The 23,961-nt window shown below is 43.5% G+C and overlaps 2 protein-coding genes across 2 annotated transcripts in view; one reads left to right on the plus strand and one right to left on the minus strand.

Moving 5' to 3' along the window:
• Window positions 1-14,168, plus strand: part of LOC145734816 (uncharacterized) — a 47,546-nt gene extending 33,378 nt beyond the window's left edge. The window contains exons 17-22 of the mRNA XM_081988462.1: window positions 169-351; window positions 3,640-3,807; window positions 3,979-4,161; window positions 6,574-7,893; window positions 8,491-8,610; window positions 8,677-14,168. Coding sequence (XP_081844588.1) covers window positions 169-351; window positions 3,640-3,807; window positions 3,979-4,161; window positions 6,574-7,893; window positions 8,491-8,610; window positions 8,677-13,862 — 7,160 coding nt within the window. The 3' untranslated portion in view covers window positions 13,863-14,168. The remainder of the gene's footprint in view (window positions 1-168; window positions 352-3,639; window positions 3,808-3,978; window positions 4,162-6,573; window positions 7,894-8,490; window positions 8,611-8,676) is intronic.
• LOC145731918 (trissin receptor-like) overlaps window positions 1-23,961 on the minus strand; it is a 394,457-nt gene that overhangs the window by 64,995 nt on the left and 305,501 nt on the right. The gene's annotated exons all lie outside the window — the stretch shown is intronic.

The raw sequence follows: 23,961 nt of genomic DNA on the forward strand, positions 1-23,961 counted from the left end.
CAACAGAAACAACAGATGCTACTACCACAGAAAGCGGCACTGATAGTACTACAGAAACAGCAGAAAGTGGCACCGATAGTACTACAGAAACAACAGAAAGTCACACCGATAGTACCACAGAAACAACAGATGCTACTACCACAGAAAGTGGCACCGATAGTACTACAGAAACAGCAGATGCTACTACCACAGAAAGTGACACCGATAGTACCACAGAAATAAAAGATGCTACTACCACAGAAAGTGACACCGATAGTACCACAGAAATAACATATGCTACTGCCACAGAAAGTGACACCGATAGTACAACAGAAACAACAGATGCTACTACCACAGAAATTGGCACTGACAGTACTACAGAAACAACAGAAAGTGACACCGATGGTACTACAGAAACAACAGAAAGTGGCACCGATAGTACCACAGAAACAACAGATGCAACGACAACTGAAATTGGCACTGAAAGTACCACAGAAACAACAGAAAGTGGCACTGATAGTACTACAGAAACAACAGATGCTACTACCACAGAAATTGGCACTGACAGTACTACAGAAACAACAGAAAGTGGCACCGATAGTACTACAGAAACAACAGATGCTACTACCACAGAAATTGGCACTGACAGTACTACAGAAACAACAGAAATTGGCACAGAAAGTACCACAGAAACAACAGAAAGTGACACCGATAGTACTACAGAAACAACAGATGCAACGACTACTGAAATTGGCACTGAAAGTACCACAGAAACAACAGAAAGTGGCACTGATAGTACTACGGAAACAACAGAAAGTGGCACCGATAGTACCACAGAAACAACTGATGCTTCTACCACAGAAAGCGGCACTGATAGTACTACAGAAATAACAGAAAGTGGCACCGATAGTACTACAGAAACAACAGATGCTGCTACCACAGAAAGCGGCACTGACAGTACTACAGAAACAACAGAAAATGACACCGATAGTACTACAGAAACAACAGATGCAACGACTACTGAAATTGGCACTGAAAGTACCACAGAAACAACAGATGCTGCTACCACAGAAAGCGGCACTGATAGTACTACAGAAACAACAGAAAGTGGCACCGATAGTACTACAGAAACAACTGATGCTTCTACCACAGAAAGCGGCACTGAAAGTACTACAGAAACAACAGAAAGTGGCACCGATAGTACTACAGAAACAACAGAGAGTGGCACCGATAGTACTACAGAAACAACAGATGCTACTACCACTGAAATTGGCAGTGACAGTACTACAGAAACAACAGAAAGTGACACCGATAGTACCACAGAAACAACAGATGCTACTACCACAGAAAGTGGCACTGATAGTACTACGGAAACAACAGAAAGTGGCACCGATAGTACCACAGAAACAACTGATGCTTCTACCACAGAAAGTGGCACTGATAGTACTACAGAAACAACAGAAAGTGGCACCGATAGTACTACAGAAACAACAGAAAGTGGCACCGATAGTACCACAGAAACAACTGATGCTTCTACCACAGAAAGCGGCACTGATAGTACTACAGAAACAACAGAAAGTGACACCGATATTACCACAGAAACAACAGATGCTACTACCACAGAAATTGACACTGACAGTACTACAGAAACAAAAGAAAGTGACACCGATAGTACCACAGAAACAACAGATGCTACTACCACAGAAATTGGCACTGACAGTACTACAGAAACAACAGAAAGTGACACCGATATTACCACAGAAACAACAGATGCTACTACCACAGAAATTGGCACTGACAGTACTTCAGAAACAACAGAAAGTGGCACCGATAGTACTGCAGAAACAACAGATGCTACTACCACAGAAAGCGGCACTGATAGTACTACAGAAACATCAGAAAGTGGCACCGATAGTACTACAGAAACAACAGAAAGTGACACCGATAGTACAACAGAAACAACAGATGCTACTACCACAGAAATTGGCACTGACAGTACTACAGAAACAACAGAAAGTGGCACCGATAGTACCACAGAAACAACAGATGCAACGACTACTGAAATTGGCACTGAAAGTACCACAGAAACAACAGAAAGTGGCACTGATAGTACTACGGAAACAACAGAAAGTGGCAACGATAGTACCACAGAAACAACTGATGCTTCTACAACAGAAAGCGGCACTGATAGTACTACAGAAATAACAGAAAGTGGCACCCATAGTACTACAGAAACAACAGAAAGTGACACCGATAGTACAACAGAAACAACAGATGCTACTACCACAGAAATTGACACTGACAGTACTTCAGAAACAACAGAAAGTGGCACCGATAGTACTGCAGAAACAACAGATGCTACTACCACAGAAAGCGGCACTGATAGTACTACAGAAACAACAGAAAGTGACACCGATAGTACAACAGAAACAACAGATGCAACGACTACTGAAATTGGCACAGAAAGTACCACAGAAACAACAGAAAGTGACACCGATAGTACTACAGAAACAACAGATGCAACGACTACTGAAATTGGCACTGAAAGTACCACAGAAACAACAGAAAGTGGCACTGATAGTACTACAGAAACAACAGATGCAACGACTACTGAAATTGGCACTGAAAGTACTACAGAAACAACAGAAAGTGGCACTGATAGTACTACGGAAACAACAGAAAGTGGCACCGATAGTACCACAGAAACAACTGATGCTTCTACCACAGAAAGCGGCACTGATAGTACTACAGAAACAACAGAAAGTGGCACCGATAGTACTACAGAAACAACAGATGCTGCTACCACAGAAAGCGGCACTGACAGTACTACAGAAACAACAGAAAATGACACCGATAGTACTACAGAAACAACAGATGCAACGACTACTGAAATTGGCACTGAAAGTACCACAGAAACAACAGATTCTGCTACCACAGAAAGCGGCACTGATAGTACTACAGAAACAACAGAAAGTGGCACCGATAGTACTACAGAAACAACTGATGCTTCTACCACAGAAAGCGGCACTGAAAGTACTACAGAAACAACAGAAAGTGGCACCGATAGTACTACAGAAACAACAGAGAGTGGCACCGATAGTACTACAGAAACAACAGATGCTACTACCACTGAAATTGGCAGTGACAGTACTACAGAAACAACAGAAAGTGACACCGATAGTACCACAGAAACAACAGATGCTACTACCACAGAAAGTGGCACTGATAGTACTACGGAAACAACAGAAAGTGGCACCGATAGTACCACAGAAACAACTGATGCTTCTACCACAGAAAGTGGCACTGATAGTACTACAGAAACAACAGAAAGTGGCACCGATAGTACTACAGAAACAACAGAAAGTGACACCGATAGTACCACAGAAACAACAGATGCTACTACTACAGAAATTGGCACTGACAGTACTACAGAAACAACAGAAAGTGACACCGATAGTACCACAGAAATAACAGATGCTACTACCACAGAAATTGGCACTGACAGTACTACAGAAACAACAGAAAGTGGCACCGATAGTACTACAGAAACAACAGAAAGTAGCACCGATAGTTCTACAGAAACAACAGATGCTACTACCACAGAAAGCGGCACTGATAGTACTACAGAAACAACAGAAAGTGGCACCGATAGTACTACAGAAACAACAGAAAGTGACACCGATAGTACAACAGAAACAACAGATGCTACTACCACAGAAATTGGCACTGACAGTACTACAGAAACAGCAGATGCTACTACCGCAGAAAGTGACACCGATAGTACCACAGAAACAACAGATGCTACTACCACAGAAAGTGACACCGATAGTACAACAGAAACAACAGATGCTACTACCACAGAAAGCGGCACTGATAGTACTACAGAAACAGCAGAAAGTGGCACCGATAGTACTACAGAAACAACAGAAAGTCACACCGATAGTACCACAGAAACAACAGATGCTACTACCACAGAAAGTGGCACCGATAGTACTACAGAAACAGCAGATGCTACTACCACAGAAAGTGACACCGATAGTACCACAGAAATAAAAGATGCTACTACCACAGAAAGTGACACCGATAGTACCACAGAAATAACATATGCTACTGCCACAGAAAGTGACACCGATAGTACAACAGAAACAACAGATGCTACTACCACAGAAATTGGCACTGACAGTACTACAGAAACAACAGAAAGTGACACCGATGGTACTACAGAAACAACAGAAAGTGGCACCGATAGTACCACAGAAACAACAGATGCAACGACAACTGAAATTGGCACTGAAAGTACCACAGAAACAACAGAAAGTGGCACTGATAGTACTACAGAAACAACAGATGCTACTACCACAGAAATTGGCACTGACAGTACTACAGAAACAACAGAAAGTGGCACCGATAGTACTACAGAAACAACAGATGCTACTACCACAGAAATTGGCACTGACAGTACTACAGAAACAACAGAAATTGGCACAGAAAGTACCACAGAAACAACAGAAAGTGACACCGATAGTACTACAGAAACAACAGATGCAACGACTACTGAAATTGGCACTGAAAGTACCACAGAAACAACAGAAAGTGGCACTGATAGTACTACGGAAACAACAGAAAGTGGCACCGATAGTACCACAGAAACAACTGATGCTTCTACCACAGAAAGCGGCACTGATAGTACTACAGAAATAACAGAAAGTGGCACCGATAGTACTACAGAAACAACAGATGCTGCTACCACAGAAAGCGGCACTGACAGTACTACAGAAACAACAGAAAATGACACCGATAGTACTACAGAAACAACAGATGCAACGACTACTGAAATTGGCACTGAAAGTACCACAGAAACAACAGATGCTGCTACCACAGAAAGCGGCACTGATAGTACTACAGAAACAACAGAAAGTGGCACCGATAGTACTACAGAAACAACTGATGCTTCTACCACAGAAAGCGGCACTGAAAGTACTACAGAAACAACAGAAAGTGGCACCGATAGTACTACAGAAACAACAGAGAGTGGCACCGATAGTACTACAGAAACAACAGATGCTACTACCACTGAAATTGGCAGTGACAGTACTACAGAAACAACAGAAAGTGACACCGATAGTACCACAGAAACAACAGATGCTACTACCACAGAAAGTGGCACTGATAGTACTACGGAAACAACAGAAAGTGGCACCGATAGTACCACAGAAACAACTGATGCTTCTACCACAGAAAGTGGCACTGATAGTACTACAGAAACAACAGAAAGTGGCACCGATAGTACTACAGAAACAACAGAAAGTGGCACCGATAGTACCACAGAAACAACTGATGCTTCTACCACAGAAAGCGGCACTGATAGTACTACAGAAACAACAGAAAGTGACACCGATATTACCACAGAAACAACAGATGCTACTACCACAGAAATTGACACTGACAGTACTACAGAAACAAAAGAAAGTGACACCGATAGTACCACAGAAACAACAGATGCTACTACCACAGAAATTGGCACTGACAGTACTACAGAAACAACAGAAAGTGACACCGATATTACCACAGAAACAACAGATGCTACTACCACAGAAATTGGCACTGACAGTACTTCAGAAACAACAGAAAGTGGCACCGATAGTACTGCAGAAACAACAGATGCTACTACCACAGAAAGCGGCACTGATAGTACTACAGAAACATCAGAAAGTGGCACCGATAGTACTACAGAAACAACAGAAAGTGACACCGATAGTACAACAGAAACAACAGATGCTACTACCACAGAAATTGGCACTGACAGTACTACAGAAACAACAGAAAGTGGCACCGATAGTACCACAGAAACAACAGATGCAACGACTACTGAAATTGGCACTGAAAGTACCACAGAAACAACAGAAAGTGGCACTGATAGTACTACGGAAACAACAGAAAGTGGCAACGATAGTACCACAGAAACAACTGATGCTTCTACAACAGAAAGCGGCACTGATAGTACTACAGAAATAACAGAAAGTGGCACCCATAGTACTACAGAAACAACAGAAAGTGACACCGATAGTACAACAGAAACAACAGATGCTACTACCACAGAAATTGACACTGACAGTACTTCAGAAACAACAGAAAGTGGCACCGATAGTACTGCAGAAACAACAGATGCTACTACCACAGAAAGCGGCACTGATAGTACTACAGAAACAACAGAAAGTGACACCGATAGTACAACAGAAACAACAGATGCAACGACTACTGAAATTGGCACAGAAAGTACCACAGAAACAACAGAAAGTGACACCGATAGTACTACAGAAACAACAGATGCAACGACTACTGAAATTGGCACTGAAAGTACCACAGAAACAACAGAAAGTGGCACTGATAGTACTACAGAAACAACAGATGCAACGACTACTGAAATTGGCACTGAAAGTACTACAGAAACAACAGAAAGTGGCACTGATAGTACTACGGAAACAACAGAAAGTGGCACCGATAGTACCACAGAAACAACTGATGCTTCTACCACAGAAAGCGGCACTGATAGTACTACAGAAACAACAGAAAGTGGCACCGATAGTACTACAGAAACAACAGAAAGTGACACCCATAGTACAACAGAAACAACTGATGCGACGACTACTGAAATTGGCACTGAAAGTACCACAGAAACAACAGAAAGTGGCACTGATAGTACTACAGAAACAACAGATGCAACGACTACTGAAATTGGCACTGAAAGTACCACAGAAACAACAGAAAGTGGCACTGATAGTACTACGGAAACAACAGAAAGTGGCACCGATAGTACCACAGAAACAACTGATGCTTCTACCACAGAAAGCGGCACTGAAAGTACCACAGAAACAACAGAAAGTGGCACTGATAGTACTACGGAAACAACAGAAAGTGGCACCGATAGTACCACAGAAACAACTGATGCTTCTACCACAGAAAGCGGCACTGATAGTACTACAGAAACAACAGAAATTGGCACTGACAGTACTACAGAAACAACAGAAAGTGACACCGATAGTACCACAGAAACAACAGATGCTGCTACCACAGAAATTGGCACTGACAGTACTACAGAAACAACAGAAAGTGGCACCGATAGTACTACAGAAACAGCAGATGCTACTACCACAGAAATTGGCACTGACCGTACTACAGAAACAACAGAAAGTGACACCGATAGTACTACAGAAACAACAGAAAGTGGCACCGATAGTACTACGGAAACAACAGAAAGTGGCACCGATAGTACAACAGAAAGTGACACCGATAGTACCACAGAAACAACAGATACTACTACCACAGAAATTGGCACTGACAGTACTACAGAAACAGCAGAAAGTGGCACCGATAGTACCACAGAAACAACAGATGCAACGACTACTGAAATTGGCACTGAAAGTACCACAGAAACAACAGAAAGTGACACCGATAGTACTACAGAAACAACAGATGCTACTACCACAGAAATTGGCACTGACAGTACTACAGAAACAACAGAAAGTGGCATAGATAGTACCACAGAAACAACAGATGCAACGACTACTGAAATTGGCACTGAAAGTACCACAGAAACAACAGAAAGTGACACCGATAGTACTACCGAAACAACAGATGCAACGACTACTGAAATTGGCACTGAAAGTACCACAGAAACAACAGAAAGTGGCACTGATAGTACTACGGAAAAAACAGAAAGTGGCACCGGTAGTACTACAGAAACAACAGATGCTACTACCACAGAAATTGGCACTGACAGTACTACGGAAACAACAGAAAGTGGCACCGATAGTACCACAGAAACAACTGATGCTTCTACCACAGAAAGCGGCACTGATAGTACTACAGAAACAACAGAAATTGGCACTGACAGTACTACAGAAACAACAGAAAGTGACACCGATAGTACCACAGAAACAACAGATGCTGCTACCACAGAAATTGGCACTGACAGTACTACAGAAACAACAGAAAGTGGCACCGATAGTACTACAGAAACAGCAGATGCTACTACCACAGAAATTGGCACTGACCGTACTACAGAAACAACAGAAAGTGACACCGATAGTACTACAGAAACAACAGAAGGTGGCACCGATAGTACTACGGAAACAACAGAAAGTGGCACCGATAGTACAACAGAAAGTGACACCGATAGTACCACAGAAACAACAGATGCTACTACCACAGAAATTGGCACTGACAGTACTACAGAAACAGCAGAAAGTGGCACCGATAGTACCACAGAAACAACAGATGCAACGACTACTGAAATTGGCACTGAAAGTACCACAGAAACAACAGAAAGTGACACCGATAGTACTACAGAAACAACAGATGCTACTACCACAGAAATCGGCACTGACAGTACTACAGAAACAACAGAAAGTGGCATAGATAGTACCACAGAAACAACAGATGCAACGACTACTGAAATTGGCACTGAAAGTACCACAGAAACAACAGAAAGTGACACCGATAGTACTACAGAAACAACAGATGCAACGACTACTGAAATTGGCACTGAAAGTACCACAGAAACAACAGAAAGTGGCACTGATAGTACCACAGAAACAACTGATGCTTCTACCACAGAAAGCGGCACTGATAGTACTACAGAAATAACAGAAAGTGGCACCGATAGTACTACAGAAATAACAGATGCTGCTACCACAGAGAGCGGCACTGACAGTACTACAGAAACAACAGGGAGTGGCACCGATAGTACTACAGAGACAAAAGATGCTACTACCACAGAAATTGGCACTGACAGTACTACGGAAAAAACAGAAAGTGGCACCGGTAGTACTACAGAAACAGCAGATGCTACTACCACAGAAATTGGCACTGACCGTACTACAGAAACAACAGAAAGTGACACCGATAGTACTACAGAAACAACAGAAAGTGGCACCGATAGTACTACGGAAACAACAGAAAGTGGCACCGATAGTACAACAGAAAGTGACACCGATAGTACCACAGAAACAACAGATGCAACGACTACTGAAATTGGCACTGAAAGTACCACAGAAACAACAGAAAGTGACACCGATAGTACTACAGAAACAACAGATGCTACTACCACAGAAATTGGCACTGACAGTACTACAGAAACAACAGAAAGTGGCATCGATAGTACTACAGAAACAACAGATGCTGCTACCACAGAGAGCGGCACTGACAGTACTACAGAAACAACAGGGAGTGGCACCGATAGTACTACAGAGACAAAAGATGCTACTACCACAGAAATTGGCACTGACAGTACTACAGAAACAACAGACGCTTCTACCACAGAAAGCGGCTCTGATAGTACTACAGAAACAACAGAGAGTGGCATCGATAGTACTACAGAAACAACAGATGCAACGACTACTGAAATTGGCACTGAAAGTACCACAGAAACAACAGAAAGTGACACCGATAGTACTACAGAAACAACAGATGCAACGACTACAGAAATTGGCACTGAAAGTACCACAGAAACAACAGAAAGTGGCACTGATAGTACTACGGAAAAAACAGAAAGTGGCACCGGTAGTACTACAGAAACAACAGATGCTACTACCACAGAAATTGGCACTGACAGTACTTCAGAAACAACAGACGCTTCTACCACAGAAAGCGGCACTGATAGTACTACAGAAACAACAGAGAGTGGCATCGATAGTACTACAGAAACAACAGAGAGTGGCATCGATAGTACTGCAGAAACAACAGATGCTGCTACCACAGAGAGCGGCACTGACAGTACTACAGAAACAACAGGGAGTGGCACCGATAGTACTACAGAGACAACAGATGCTACTACCACAGAAATTGGCACTGACAGTACTACAGAAACAACAGACGCTTCTACCACAGAAAGCGGCACTGATAGTACTACAGAAACAACAGAGAGTGGCATCGATAGTACTACAGAAACAACAGATGCAACGACTACTGAAATTGGCACTGAAAGTACCACAGAAACAACAGAAAGTGACACCGATAGTACTACAGAAACAACAGATGCTTCTACCACAGGAAGCGGCACTGACAGTACTACAGAAACAACAGGGAGTGGCACCGATAGTACTACAGAGACAACAGATGCTGCTACCACAGAAAGTGGCACTGATAGTACTACAGAAACAACAGAGAGTGGCATCGATAGTACTACAGAAACAACAGATGCAACGACTACTGAAATTGGCACTGAAAGTACCACAGAAACAACAGAAAGTGACACCGATAGTACCACAGAAACAACTGATGCTTCTACCACAGAAAGCGGAACCGATAGTACTACAGAGACAACAGAAAGTGGCACCGAAAGTACTACAGAATCAACAGATGCTACTACCACAGAAAGCGGCACTGATAGTACTACAGAATCAACAGAAAGTGGCACTGATAGTACTACAGAAATGACAGAGAGTAGCACCGATAGTACTACAGAAACAACAGAAAGTGGCACGAAAATTACCACAGAAACAACTTATGCTTCTACCACAGAAAGTGGCACTGATAGTACTACAGAAACAACAGAGAGTGGCACCGACAGTACTACAGAAACAACAGATGCTACTACCACAGAAAGCGGCACTGATAGTACTACAGAATCAACAGAAAGTGGCACTGATAGTATTACAGAAATAACAGAGAGTGGCACTGATAGTACTATAGAAATAACAGAGAGTGGCACCGATAGTACTGCAGAAACAACACAAAGTGGCTCTGGTAGTACTACGGAAACAACAGAAAGTGACACCGATAGTACCACAGAAACAACTGATGCTTCTACCACAGAAAGCGGAACCGATAGTACTACAGAGACAACAGAAAGTGGCACTGATAGTACTACAGAAATAACAGAGAGTAGCACCGATAGTACTACAGAAACAACAGAAAGTGGCACGAAAATTACCACAGAAACAACTTATGCTTCTACCACAGAAAGTGGCACTGATAGTACTACAGAAACAACAGAGAGTGGCACCGACAGTACTACAGAGACAACAGATGCTACTACCACAGAAATTGGCACTGACAGTACTACAGAAACAACAGACGCTTCTACCACAGAAAGCGGCACTGATAGTACTACAGAAACAACAGAGAGTGGCATCGATAGTACTACAGAAACAACAGATGCAACGACTACTGAAATTGGCACTGAAAGTACCACAGAAACAACAGAAAGTGACACCGATAGTACTACAGAAACAACAGATGCTTCTACCACAGGAAGCGGCACCGATAGTACTACAGAGACAACAGATGCTGCTACCACAGAAAGCGGCACTGACAGTACCACAGAAACAACAGAAAGTGGCACCGATAGTACTACAGAAACAACAGATGCTGCTACCACAGAAAGCGGCACTGACAGTACTACAGAAACAACAGGGAGTGGCACCGATAGTACTACAGAGACAACAGATGCTACTACCACAGAAATTGGCACTGACAGTACTATAGAAACAACAGAAAGTGACACCGATAGTACTACAGAAAGAACAGAGAGTGGCAGCGATAGTACTACAGAAACAACAGATGCAACGACTACTGAAATTGGCACTGAAAGTACCACAGAAACAACAGAAAGTGACACCGATAGTACTACAGAAACAACAGATGCTTCTACCACAGGAAGTGCCACTGATAGTACTACAGAAACAACAGAGAGTGGCACCGATAGTACTACAGAAACAACAGAAAGTGGCACCGAAAGTACTACAGAAACAACAGATGCTACTACCACAGAAAGCGGCACTGATAGTACTACAGAATCAACAGAAAGTGGCACTGATAGTACTACAGAAATATCAGAGAGTGGCACCGATAGTACTACAGAAACAACACAAAGTGGCACTGATAGTACCACAGAAACAACTGATGCTTCTACCACAGAAAGCGGCACCGATAGTACTACAGAGACAACAGAAAGTGGCACCGAAAGTACTACAGAAACAACAGATGCTACTACCACAGAAAGGGGCACTGATAGTACTACAGAATCAACAGAAAGTGGCACTGATAGTACTACAGAAATAACAGAGAGTGGCACCGATAGTACTACAGAAACAACAGAAAGTGGCACGAAAATTACCACAGAATCAACTAATGCTTCAACCACAGAAAGTGGCACTGATAGTACTACAGAAACAACAGAGAGTGGCACCGAGAGTACTACAGAAACAACAGATGCTACTACCACAGAAAGCGGCACTGATAGTACTACAGAATCAACAGAGAGTGGCACCGACAGTACTACAGAAACAATAGAAAGTGTCACGGATATTACCACAGAAACAACAGATGCTACTACCACAGAAAGTGGCTCTGATAGTACTACAGAAACAACAGATGCTTCTACCACAGGAAGTGCTACTGACAGTACTACAGAAACAACAGAAAGTGTCACGGATATTACCACAGAAACAACAGATGCTACTACCACAGAAAGTGGCTCTGATAGTACTACAGAAACAACATTTGCTTCTACCACAGGAAGTGCTACTGACAGTACTACAGAAACAACAGAGAGTGGCACCGACAGTACTACAGAAACAATAGAAAGTGTCACGGATATTACCACAGAAACAACAGATGCTACTACCACAGAAAGTGGCACTGATAGTAGTACAGAAACAACAGAAAGTGGCACCGATAGTACTACAGAAACAGCAAATGCTACTACCACAGAAAGTGGCTCTGATAGTACTACAGAAACAACAGATGCTTCTACCACAGGAAGTGCTACTGACAGTACTACAGAAACAACAGAGAGTGGCACCGACAGTACTACAGAAACAATAGAAAGTGTCACGGATATTACCACAGAAACAACAGATGCTACTACCACAGAAAGTGGCACTGATAGTACTACAGAAACAACAGAAAGTGGCACCGATAGTACTACAGAAACAACAGATGTTACTACCACAGAAAGTGACACAGATAGTGCTACCGAAACAACAGAGAGTGGCACCGATAGTACTACAGAAACAACAGATGTTACTACCACAGAGAGTACTACAGAAACGACAGAGAGAGGCACTGCTAGTACTACAGAAACCGCAGATGCAACTACTGACGAAGTAGTCAGTGATAGTGGTACAGAAACAACAGTTGGAACCATCACGGAGAGCTGTACTGATAGTACTACAGTAAAAACTACCACAGAAGCAGACAGTGATAGTACTACAGAAATTACTGGCGGACATACAACAGACATTACTGCAAACAGTTCTGTTGCTTCGACCACAGAGCTGATTCCTGATAGTACCACGGAAAGCACAACTTGGACAACAACAGAGTCTAGTATAGAGCTAACCACTAATAGTACTACTGAAACTACTATACATAGCACCACTGATACTACACCTCCAGTTATCACGACTAGCAGCACAGATAAGTCCTCCACCGAATCAACTACCGATACCTCGACTTCAAGTAAGACTGAAGTTCCTACCAGTGGCTCAGATACTGAATCAACTACTGTAACTTCAAAAGAAACTGACACTACACCACATACTACCAACTCGTCAGAAACTTCAACAACCGAAATATCTTCTACAACTACGTCAGATGCTTCAACTACCGCTCGCCCAACCACAACCACCAGTGAAACAACTACAACAACACTTTCACCTACAACCACTTCAAATACAACTAGTTCAAGCACTGACTCAAGTACGAGCCAAAATGATACAACTCCAACCACTTATCCTACCACAGCATCTACAGGGACTACAACAGTAAGAACTCCTAGACCTCCTCCTGCTTCAGGAAGTGCAAAATTGTCCAATATCAATAGTAACATCATAATGTTATGCCTACTTATTTCAACCTTCTTCCAAAATGTGATTTGATAACTTAATCAAGTTAAGTTCTGTATTATGTATTCAATATTAGCAATGTGAAAGGACAAATATTTAATTGTTTACAGTATTTATTATGTATATTTGTACATGTCAATTAAACTTGAATGATATTTTTATACGCGGCTGTTGTGAAGATAATCTGCTTTAATTTCTGTGATACTAGCATCTAGTGGAAAGGATTTTGCTACCTAAAATGATAAAAATATTGCAAGTTTTACGAATGTTGTAGACTTGAGATTTGTTATTAATTTTTTTTGTTATATATTCAAATTATTAAACCTATTTTGTTATCTACTCTAGTGGTTTTTGTATTTTCTTTTTTTACTACCATAAATGATAGTATCAACCAAATAAATAATTTAATTAATTAATTTTAGTAGGGAAAATCTATTAACCCGGCTTCTTCACAAAATTTTTCAAAAATAACTTCTTCAAAAAAAGCCATCCAACTTTACTACAAGTGTCTGGATCAAGGATAAAATTAAGAGTTTATATTTTCAACTTAGTAACACTGACCTTAAACTTAAGTGTATTTCAAACTAACCAGCCTTTTGCACCCCGTCGAATTTGACACTTTACACCATTCTTTGTTGAACTATGTAAATGACATGGGAGACCACAAGTTTGAAGTTCTACGCCGCAAACTATCGGAACTAAACACCCTACCAGTGCCAACACTTGACCAACTTTATCAGTAAACTTCCAACCTAAACCTAACACCCTCCTCCCCCTCGGATTCCCCACATAGTGGTACATAACAACCACCATTTTCTTATAACATCTTGCTCAGGAGCTTAGTCTAGTATCGTCCTCTAGTATTTTTACTCTAAGGTCATCTCAAATTCTGTTCTATCCCAAAATGATATAAGTATTTTGAAGACTACTAACTACTAGGACTAAAATATAACTTCACCTTCAAACTTAAAGTCAGAGATCTACACGTACTTTTCCATTATTTAGAAAACATAATTTCCAGAGGCTTTTCTGAAACATTACAAGGTGCAATACATTCATCAGTCCACCTTAAATGGTTCTACACTAGTAATCTCTCTTCAGCTAGTTTTTCCCGTTACACTTTAGAGAACAGGAACTTGTCCACGTTGTGCAGAAAAATCAGACTGAAGTAGAAAAAACTGAAGAACTGCGTGGTAGTTCTTGACATAACTTGGTATGTGGGCAAGGTTTCAGACTTCCTTAACTCAGATTCCTTCAAAACTCTACCATTTTAAACCGATTTCTGGTGAAATTCAAATCCACTATTAGAGTCCAAACCACACTAGTACCATTAGGTTTCAATAAATATAGAATCATATCTATTGCAAACCCATCTGTTCCCAAACTTTACGTTCTCCTTAAAATCGACAAACCTGACATTCCAATAACACCTGTAATTTCCTTTTGTGTTTCTTCTTGCCATCACCTTCCCACCAACCAAAAACCACCCAATTTAAAAGTAAATACTCCAACAAAAATTTTTTTGTTCTTTGCTCATAACTTAAATACTAACTATCCCTATATCTGCAGTAATGGTCTCCCTTGATTTCTCCAACCTTTTCCCCAGTATCTCGCCATCCGATTGCATAGCCTTACTTCAGGATTTGCTGTATGTTTCTGAAAGTTTATACCCCTTCCTGGAGTTCTGATTCAGTACTAAGGACACTAAGGTTAATACGTGTTCAACTTATTAACCTTAGTGTCCTTGGTACTGGATCAGAACTTCTTCAACCAGTTTGTAACGAAGTTACTAATTTTTCGCTGATTTAGTTAAAATACGCGTGACCTTCACTGCTGGGTGCTAGACCGAGGCCGTCGTGGCGTCGATTTTATCGGGACCGTCCGGGGCCGTTCGAAATGGTTCGGTGGGCGCTGAGAGTGGGTATCGCCACTAACAGCCCCCACCGTGGGATTTGTGTATAAAAGAAGGCCCCGAGCCGGAAAATAGGGATTCTTCGATCATCAAAAGATCGAAACCAGCCAGCTAAGCCGATCCGTGCCGACCGTTATCTCTTATCTCCGCGAATTTGTAAGTAAAAAATAGACACATACCGACCGTCCGGTATTTGTTCTGTTTGCTGTTTAAAACCCGTACCGTTAACTATAGTTATTTTAATAGACTGTAAATTGGGGCATTTTTAGTATTTTCCCGGGGTTTCCGTTTGGGGGATTTTCAGTATTTCTCCGGGGATTTTCATTTGGGGCATTTGCTATATTTGTCCGGGGATTTTTCATTTGGGGCATTCACTAAATTTGTCCGGGGATTTTCATTTGAGGCATTTGCTATATTTTTCCGGGGTTTTCCGTTAGAGGGTATTTCTGGTGAAACGGCGCCGGCTTCAGTTACTTTGTTTGTGAAACAGTCAGGTAATCCTTCTGGTCCTGTTCCTGTTTGTTGAACACCGGGGAAACGGTGTAGCAAGCGGGAACGGTGAAACCTGTGACTCGTTTGCTTAGCTCCGGGGAAACGGAGCAGTAAACGGGTTTGGGGATACTGGAGGGATTAGCGGCTGTGTGACTGGCAACGCCACGAGACTTCAAACCTCTGTTGCATGCTTGGGGAAACAGTGTGCAACGGAGGCTCTATCTGTCGAACCCCGGGGAATCGGGGAGAGGCACCTAGAAGTTAGGTCGAGTGACGGGAACACCGCTGGTCACGTAATTGGGCCTCATTGGGTTTTGGAACGAATTCCGGCGCCGAATAGTCAGTTTTACATAACCGTACCGTACCGCCGTTCTTTCACCGTGTCACAGTCAGTTTTAATCTACCGTAGTCAGGCTAATCAGTAGTGAAGGGTCCGTAGGTAGTTTTCATTATCGTTACACGCTTTCCCCGTACCACCGTATAAGGTAATTTCCGTTTCATTGGGTATTCGTTACCGTGAGTATTTACTGTAAGTATTGAGAGCCGTAATACAGTGCAATTAGTGAAAACAGTTGTTTTAATTTTGTTTTCTTCCCGAACCCTTTGGAACTTTTCTCCAGCTGTCTAAAGGCTACCCAGGTACCGCAAAGTGGACCTTCAGCCACTATAAATAACGAAGGTGGCGCCCGAGGCAACGTAACCGAAGAAAACCGCGAGAAAAGCGCTACAAGTTCAACAACAAGTTTCATTTACAGAGCAAAGGCCTGGCTCTAGGTTTATATCTTACACCCTTACTGGCAGAAGCTTTCATCAGTTTTTGGTGGTTCTCATGTTGAACTCCAAGATTTTTTTTTAATTTATCAATAACTTGCATGAATCAATTTCATTCACCATGGTGTCATCACACAAATTACCATTTCTTAGATCAAATGACCACATTACATTCTCCATTTACCATAAACCCATCAGTACTGACTTTATAATTCCCTTTGAATCCAATCATTTCAACCGTCTTTTCAATATCCCTATGTCTGAAACAAATTGCAATATAGAATATCTCTTGCATGAGAACGGTTGCAACTTCAGTTAACAAAATTTTTTTCAATCACCTCAAAAAATTCATTAACAAATACCTATTAACTCAGGGCAAACCAGAAAACGAAAAATTGTTTTCTATTTCCTTTTTAGGTACCAGTTCCCTTCAACTAAAACTAAATATTTTCAAATGACATAAAATTAACAATTTTTTCAAAGTTGCCCATACATCCAGTCAACTTGCTACGACAGAGAGTAATTCCTTTTGAACGTCAAAGATCCTACCCCCCAACCGCATAAATCAGGAGTTTATCAATTGCCCTATTGCACTCCCCAATGTACTGCACTTTATACATACAGGGTGTCCCGCGAGGTAAGGGACTAAATTTCACTACGTGTTATTTTGGTAAATTCGAGTCGAAAATGTTCTATGAACATGGGTCCGCAAATGCTTCCTTGCTGCTACCAAACAAGCTGATCATTATGTTTAATATGTTTGAGACTGCATCATATTTACAAAGCAGGAGTTCAGGAGTCTCTTCCTCATCCCCACAGAATCTGCAGTCTCTCTGTTTTCCTGGACCTATCCACTTCAGGCGCAGGGTCCTGAGATCTGTGAGGAAGCGTAGGTTTTTCTTGCTCAAGTTTACAAATTCTTTACTCCTTTCCCCGGTTGTAACCTCCAAGAAGTTTCTTAGAGTGCGCCAGTTCAGTGAGTTGTTCCCAGAGCTTGGCTCTTTCGTGTTCCTCCTTCAATTTGATCTCGTGTTTACAGGTGCCATCCTCCAAGCCACAGAAGGGTTCTGGTCCTGTAAAAGAAGTATCAGTCCCTTTTTTAGCCAGAATGTTGGCTTTCTCATTTTCCTCAATTCCTCTGTGTCCTGTAACTCACAGCAAGATAGCTTTACTATTTCTGTCTAGTTTATTGGGTTTGCCTAGACTTTCCCATACCATTTTAGAGCTGACTATGGTTGAGCTCAGCGCTGTTATGACTGCTGGACTATCGGTCAAATTTGCAATATCCTGCTTACGATAGCCGTTGTCAATGCTAAACTGAGCGCATCTTTCTATTGCGTGAATTTCCGCCTGAAAGACTGGGGTTTTTCATTGGCTCCGAGTATTTGGTTCTTGGCCCAAACACTCCTGCTCCGGTTCACTTGTGTGTCTTGGACCCATCTACATATCATTTAATGGGGTGTTAGCCCAGACGGTAAGTAACAATTTCATTGGTCCACCTTCTCTTGTTGCTTGACTTAGTGCTTTGATAGAGATATCCAAGCTTGGGGAAACAGTGTGCAACGGAGGCTCTATCTGTCGAACCCCGGGGAATCGGGGAGAGGCACCTAGAAGTTAGGTCGAGTGACGGGAACACCGCTGGTCACGTAATTGGGCCTCATTGGGTTTTGGAACGAATTCCGGCGCCGAATAGTCAGTTTTACATAACCGTACCGTACCGCCGTTCTTTCACCGTGTCACAGTCAGTTTTAATCTACCGTAGTCAGGCTAATCAGTAGTGAAGGGTCCGTAGGTAGTTTTCATTATCGTTACACGCTTTCCCCGTACCACCGTATAAGGTAATTTCCGTTTCATTGGGTATTCGTTACCGTGAGTATTTACTGTAAGTATTGAGAGCCGTAATACAGTGCAATTAGTGAAAACAGTTGTTTTAATTTTGTTTTCTTCCCGAACCCTTTGGAACTTTTCTCCAGCTGTCTAAAGGCTACCCAGGTACCGCAAAGTGGACCTTCAGCCACTATAAATAACGAAGGTGGCGCCCGAGGCAACGTAACCGAAGAAAACCGCGAGAAAAGCGCTACAAATTTGGCGCCCGAGCAGGGACCGATTTTTTTTTTTTCCCCTTTATTATAGACTGTTTTCTTTTGCCGGTTTTCTTTAGCTGAAGAGAAATGGACGAGGAAGGCTACAGCGGAGACAGGGCCGCTGGTGGAGTGACCGAGGGTCGAGACAGCGACAACATGGAGTTGTCAGTAGTACCGGGACCGACTGACGTGAGGGTGAGTTGGATTTACGGGTTGAAAAAGGAAGAGTTGCAGGGTCAACTCAGTAAGTTTTGCCTGGATGTGACTGGGACCGTGGAAATGTTGCGTAGACGACTGGTGCGTTACATGCGTGAGGGTGTGGCAACACCGTCCCCACACTTGCAACAGTTTGCGTTTCCTGCAGTACCGGTTGTTGGGTTTCCAAACCACCCACTGTCACCGCCAACCACTACCGCCGTAACGTCGACGACCACCCGGTATTTTACGACTGTTACAGGTACTTCTGTGGTGACAACGCCTCCTGTCACTATGACAGGCTTGCCAGCCGTCCCGTTTGCCCTGCCGCCGACCGTTCACTCACCGCCCGCCGTTTCTGGATCCCCGTTTACCACCGTACCGCCGCCGACTGCCCATGTGCAAGTACACAACTGGAAAGTGTACTTTGATGGCCGAAACGACCCCGTTGCATTTGTGGAGCGTGTCCAAGAGCTCTGTGACGCTCAAGGCATTTCCATGGACGTTTTATTGCCACATATGCCTGATTTGTTACAGGGTGAGGCCGCTTTGTGGTTCCGTAACAACAGAGGAAGTTGGCGATCCTGGGGGCAGTTTCTGGCTGATTTTCGCAGCTTCTACTTCCCCATAAATTATGCCGAAGATTTGGAGCTGGAAATCAGTCGGCGACGTCAGCGACCGAATGAATCGGCTGGTGCGTATATAACTGAGCTGCAGACGTTAATCCGCCGTCATGGGGGAATTAGCCCGGAAGAAGAGCTGAGGTGGCTCTATCGTAATTTGTTGCCGGAGTACCGACAACAAATCCGTCGGGGCGATTTTTCGGATCGCACCAGCTTTGCCCGATCGGTTCGAGAAACCGAACTATTGTTCAAGGAGCTGCACTCACCGCCGCCGCCGATAATTCCCGCCTCCATACCGTCGTCACGGCCTTTCTCAGGGCCCCGAAATTTTACTAACACCCGTCAATTTACAGAAAATCAAGGAAACCGGACAATTAGGCCAACGACAGTGCCGCCAGCTAGACCATCCACTGGGACCGAAGAACGAGCCGGACCAAGCCAACAGGCTACGGATAACGGCCCTCAATGCTGGAACTGCGGTCAAAAAGGCCATTACCGTTCGGCCTGCAGAAACCAGGCAAGGCTGTTTTGCTCCCGTTGTGGCAAGGCCGGTGTATTGAGCCGGGATTGCACCTGCCGGACGGGAAACTAGATCGGTGTTGCATTGCAGCAAGGTCCGTCCAGCACCGTCAAACCGAAACCTTGCCTGTCCGTACAAAAGAAGATTGCCGTCCGCACCTGCCTGTTACAATTTTAGAAACACCGTTTAGGGCATTAATAGATACCGGAGCAGCTCATTCTTTCATAGGTGACGCCGTTAGGGAGTTGTGTGTTGCTAAACGTTCGCAACAGATCACCCCGCACACCAGCTCCGCTCAAGTTGCTAGTGGAGGCGTGGTCAAGATCACCGAAGCTTTCCGGCTTACCGTCTCTATTAATGATCTTAGTTTGCAGGCAGATCTGAGCTATTTGCCAAATCTCACTTCCGACGTTGTGTTTGGCATGGATTTGTTAAAACAACATGCTTTTCAGATTGATCTAAGCACCAGTCAGGTTACCGTGGTACCGCTGCCTCTTCCATGCAGTCCGTTGGGTCTTACCGCACCGCCGAAACTGTTGCTAACCGCCGATGAAGAGGACCGACTTCAGAACTTTTTGGCCGCCGAACTACCCGGTTTTGAGTCAATAGAGGGCACAACACCGCTGATTTACCACCACATTAACTTGACACAAAGCGACGCCATAAAACAAAGATACCACCCCCGCAATCCGAAAATGCAGGAAGTGATCAACACAGAGGTTGATCGGATGCTGGAAGAGGACGTTATTGAGCCTTCCATGAGCCCTTGGAGCTCGCCGGTGGTGATTGTCAAGAAAAAGGATGGTAAGCACCGGTTCTGTATCGATTTTCAGAAAGTGAACTCTGTGTCTCGTCCGGATGCGTACCCGTTGCCGTTTATCAACGCAATACTAGACAAGCTGCGCAGAGCCAGATACATTTCTAGTATAGACTTGAAACAGGGTTATTGGCAAGTACCGTTGACGGAAGAAAGTAAACCGATTACCGCGTTTACCGTACCGGGTAGAGGCCTGTTCCAGTTCCGAGTAATGCCGTTTGGTCTTCATTCCGCCCCCGAGCCGACCCGAGACGCCAGTGGCAATCCGACGCCTCCGAGAGGAGACCAGGTGGATGGAGGACCATCGGGTGACGGTGCACCCCGACTCGTGCTGGAGGTGCGGTCACCGGGGGCACTACCGGACGGAGTGCCAGCTGTCACCGCTGCTTTTTTGCTCGCAGTGTGGGAGGCTGGGTGTCACCACCCGTCGATGCTGCCCACAGCCGCTGCCGCCTCCGCCGCCACCGCGACCTTCGCGCTCCCGCAGGTCGCCCGCCGATCCGTCTCCCGTTCGCCGCCGATCGTCGTCCCGGGGTTGCCCACGGTGTGGGTGCACCGAAAGACGCCACCGCTTGGTCGATTAGGTTAAGTTAGGTTAAGCTTAAATTACCGTTAATTACCGTTAGAGTTTCTTTTTTTTAGTTTTTTTCGTTTTCTGGTTCGTTTGATAAAAAAAAATATAAATTATGTTGGGACAAATATTTTTTTTTCCGTAAGAAGGGGGGGTGTGTAACGAAGTTACTAATTTTTCGCTGATTTAGTTAAAATACGCGTGACCTTCACTGCTGGGTGCTAGACCGAGGCCGTCGTGGCGTCGATTTTATCGGGACCGTCCGGGGCCGTTCGAAATGGTTCGGTGGGCGCTGAGAGTGGGTACCGCCACTAACAGCCCCCACCGTGGGATTTGTGTATAAAAGAAGGCCCCGAGCCGGAAAATAGGGATTCTTCGATCATCAAAAGATCGAAACCAGCCAGCTAAGCCGATCCGTGCCGACCGTTATCTCTTATCTCCGCGAATTTGTAAGTAAAAAATAGACACATACCGACCGTCCGGTATTTGTTCTGTTTGCTGTTTAAAACCCGTACCGTTAACTATAGTTATTTTAATAGACTGTAAATTGGGGCATTTTTAGTATTTTCCCGGGGTTTCCGTTTGGGGGATTTTCAGTATTTCTCCGGGGATTTTCATTTGGGGCATTTGCTATATTTGTCCGGGGATTTTTCATTTGGGGCATTCACTAAATTTGTCCGGGGATTTTCATTTGAGGCATTTGCTATATTTTTCCGGGGTTTTCCGTTAGAGGGTATTTCTGGTGAAACGGCGCCGGCTTCAGTTACTTTGTTTGTGAAACAGTCAGGTAATCCTTCTGGTCCTGTTCCTGTTTGTTGAACACCGGGGAAACGGTGTAGCAAGCGGGAACGGTGAAACCTGTGACTCGTTTGCTTAGCTCCGGGGAAACGGAGCAGTAAACGGGTTTGGGGATACTGGAGGGATTAGCGGCTGTGTGACTGGCAACGCCACGAGACTTCAAACCTCTGTTGCATGCTTGGGGAAACAGTGTGCAACGGAGGCTCTATCTGTCGAACCCCGGGGAATCGGGGAGAGGCACCTAGAAGTTAGGTCGAGTGACGGGAACACCGCTGGTCACGTAATTGGGCCTCATTGGGTTTTGGAACGAATTCCGGCGCCGAATAGTCAGTTTTACATAACCGTACCGTACCGCCGTTCTTTCACCGTGTCACAGTCAGTTTTAATCTACCGTAGTCAGGCTAATCAGTAGTGAAGGGTCCGTAGGTAGTTTTCATTATCGTTACACGCTTTCCCCGTACCACCGTATAAGGTAATTTCCGTTTCATTGGGTATTCGTTACCGTGAGTATTTACTGTAAGTATTGAGAGCCGTAATACAGTGCAATTAGTGAAAACAGTTGTTTTAATTTTGTTTTCTTCCCGAACCCTTTGGAACTTTTCTCCAGCTGTCTAAAGGCTACCCAGGTACCGCAAAGTGGACCTTCAGCCACTATAAATAACGAAGGTGGCGCCCGAGGCAACGTAACCGAAGAAAACCGCGAGAAAAGCGCTACAAGTTCAACAACAAGTTTCATTTACAGAGCAAAGGCCTGGCTCTAGGTTTATATCTTACACCCTTACTGGCAGAAGCTTTCATCAGTTTTTGGTGGTTCTCATGTTGAACTCCAAGATTTTTTTTTAATTTATCAATAACTTGCATGAATCAATTTCATTCACCATGGTGTCATCACACAAATTACCATTTCTTAGATCAAATGACCACATTACATTCTCCATTTACCATAAACCCATCAGTACTGACTTTATAATTCCCTTTGAATCCAATCATTTCAACCGTCTTTTCAATATCCCTATGTCTGAAACAAATTGCAATATAGAATATCTCTTGCATGAGAACGGTTGCAACTTCAGTTAACAAAATTTTTTTCAATCACCTCAAAAAATTCATTAACAAATACCTATTAACTCAGGGCAAACCAGAAAACGAAAAATTGTTTTCTATTTCCTTTTTAGGTACCAGTTCCCTTCAACTAAAACTAAATATTTTCAAATGACATAAAATTAACAATTTTTTCAAAGTTGCCCATACATCCAGTCAACTTGCTACGACAGAGAGTAATTCCTTTTGAACGTCAAAGATCCTACCCCCCAACCGCATAAATCAGGAGTTTATCAATTGCCCTATTG

The sequence above is a fragment of the Ips typographus genome, linkage group LG1, assembly GCF_016097725.1.
Source record: "Ips typographus isolate SLU linkage group LG1, UJ_Ityp_2.0, whole genome shotgun sequence".
NCBI classification, from domain to species: domain Eukaryota; kingdom Metazoa; phylum Arthropoda; class Insecta; order Coleoptera; family Curculionidae; genus Ips; species Ips typographus.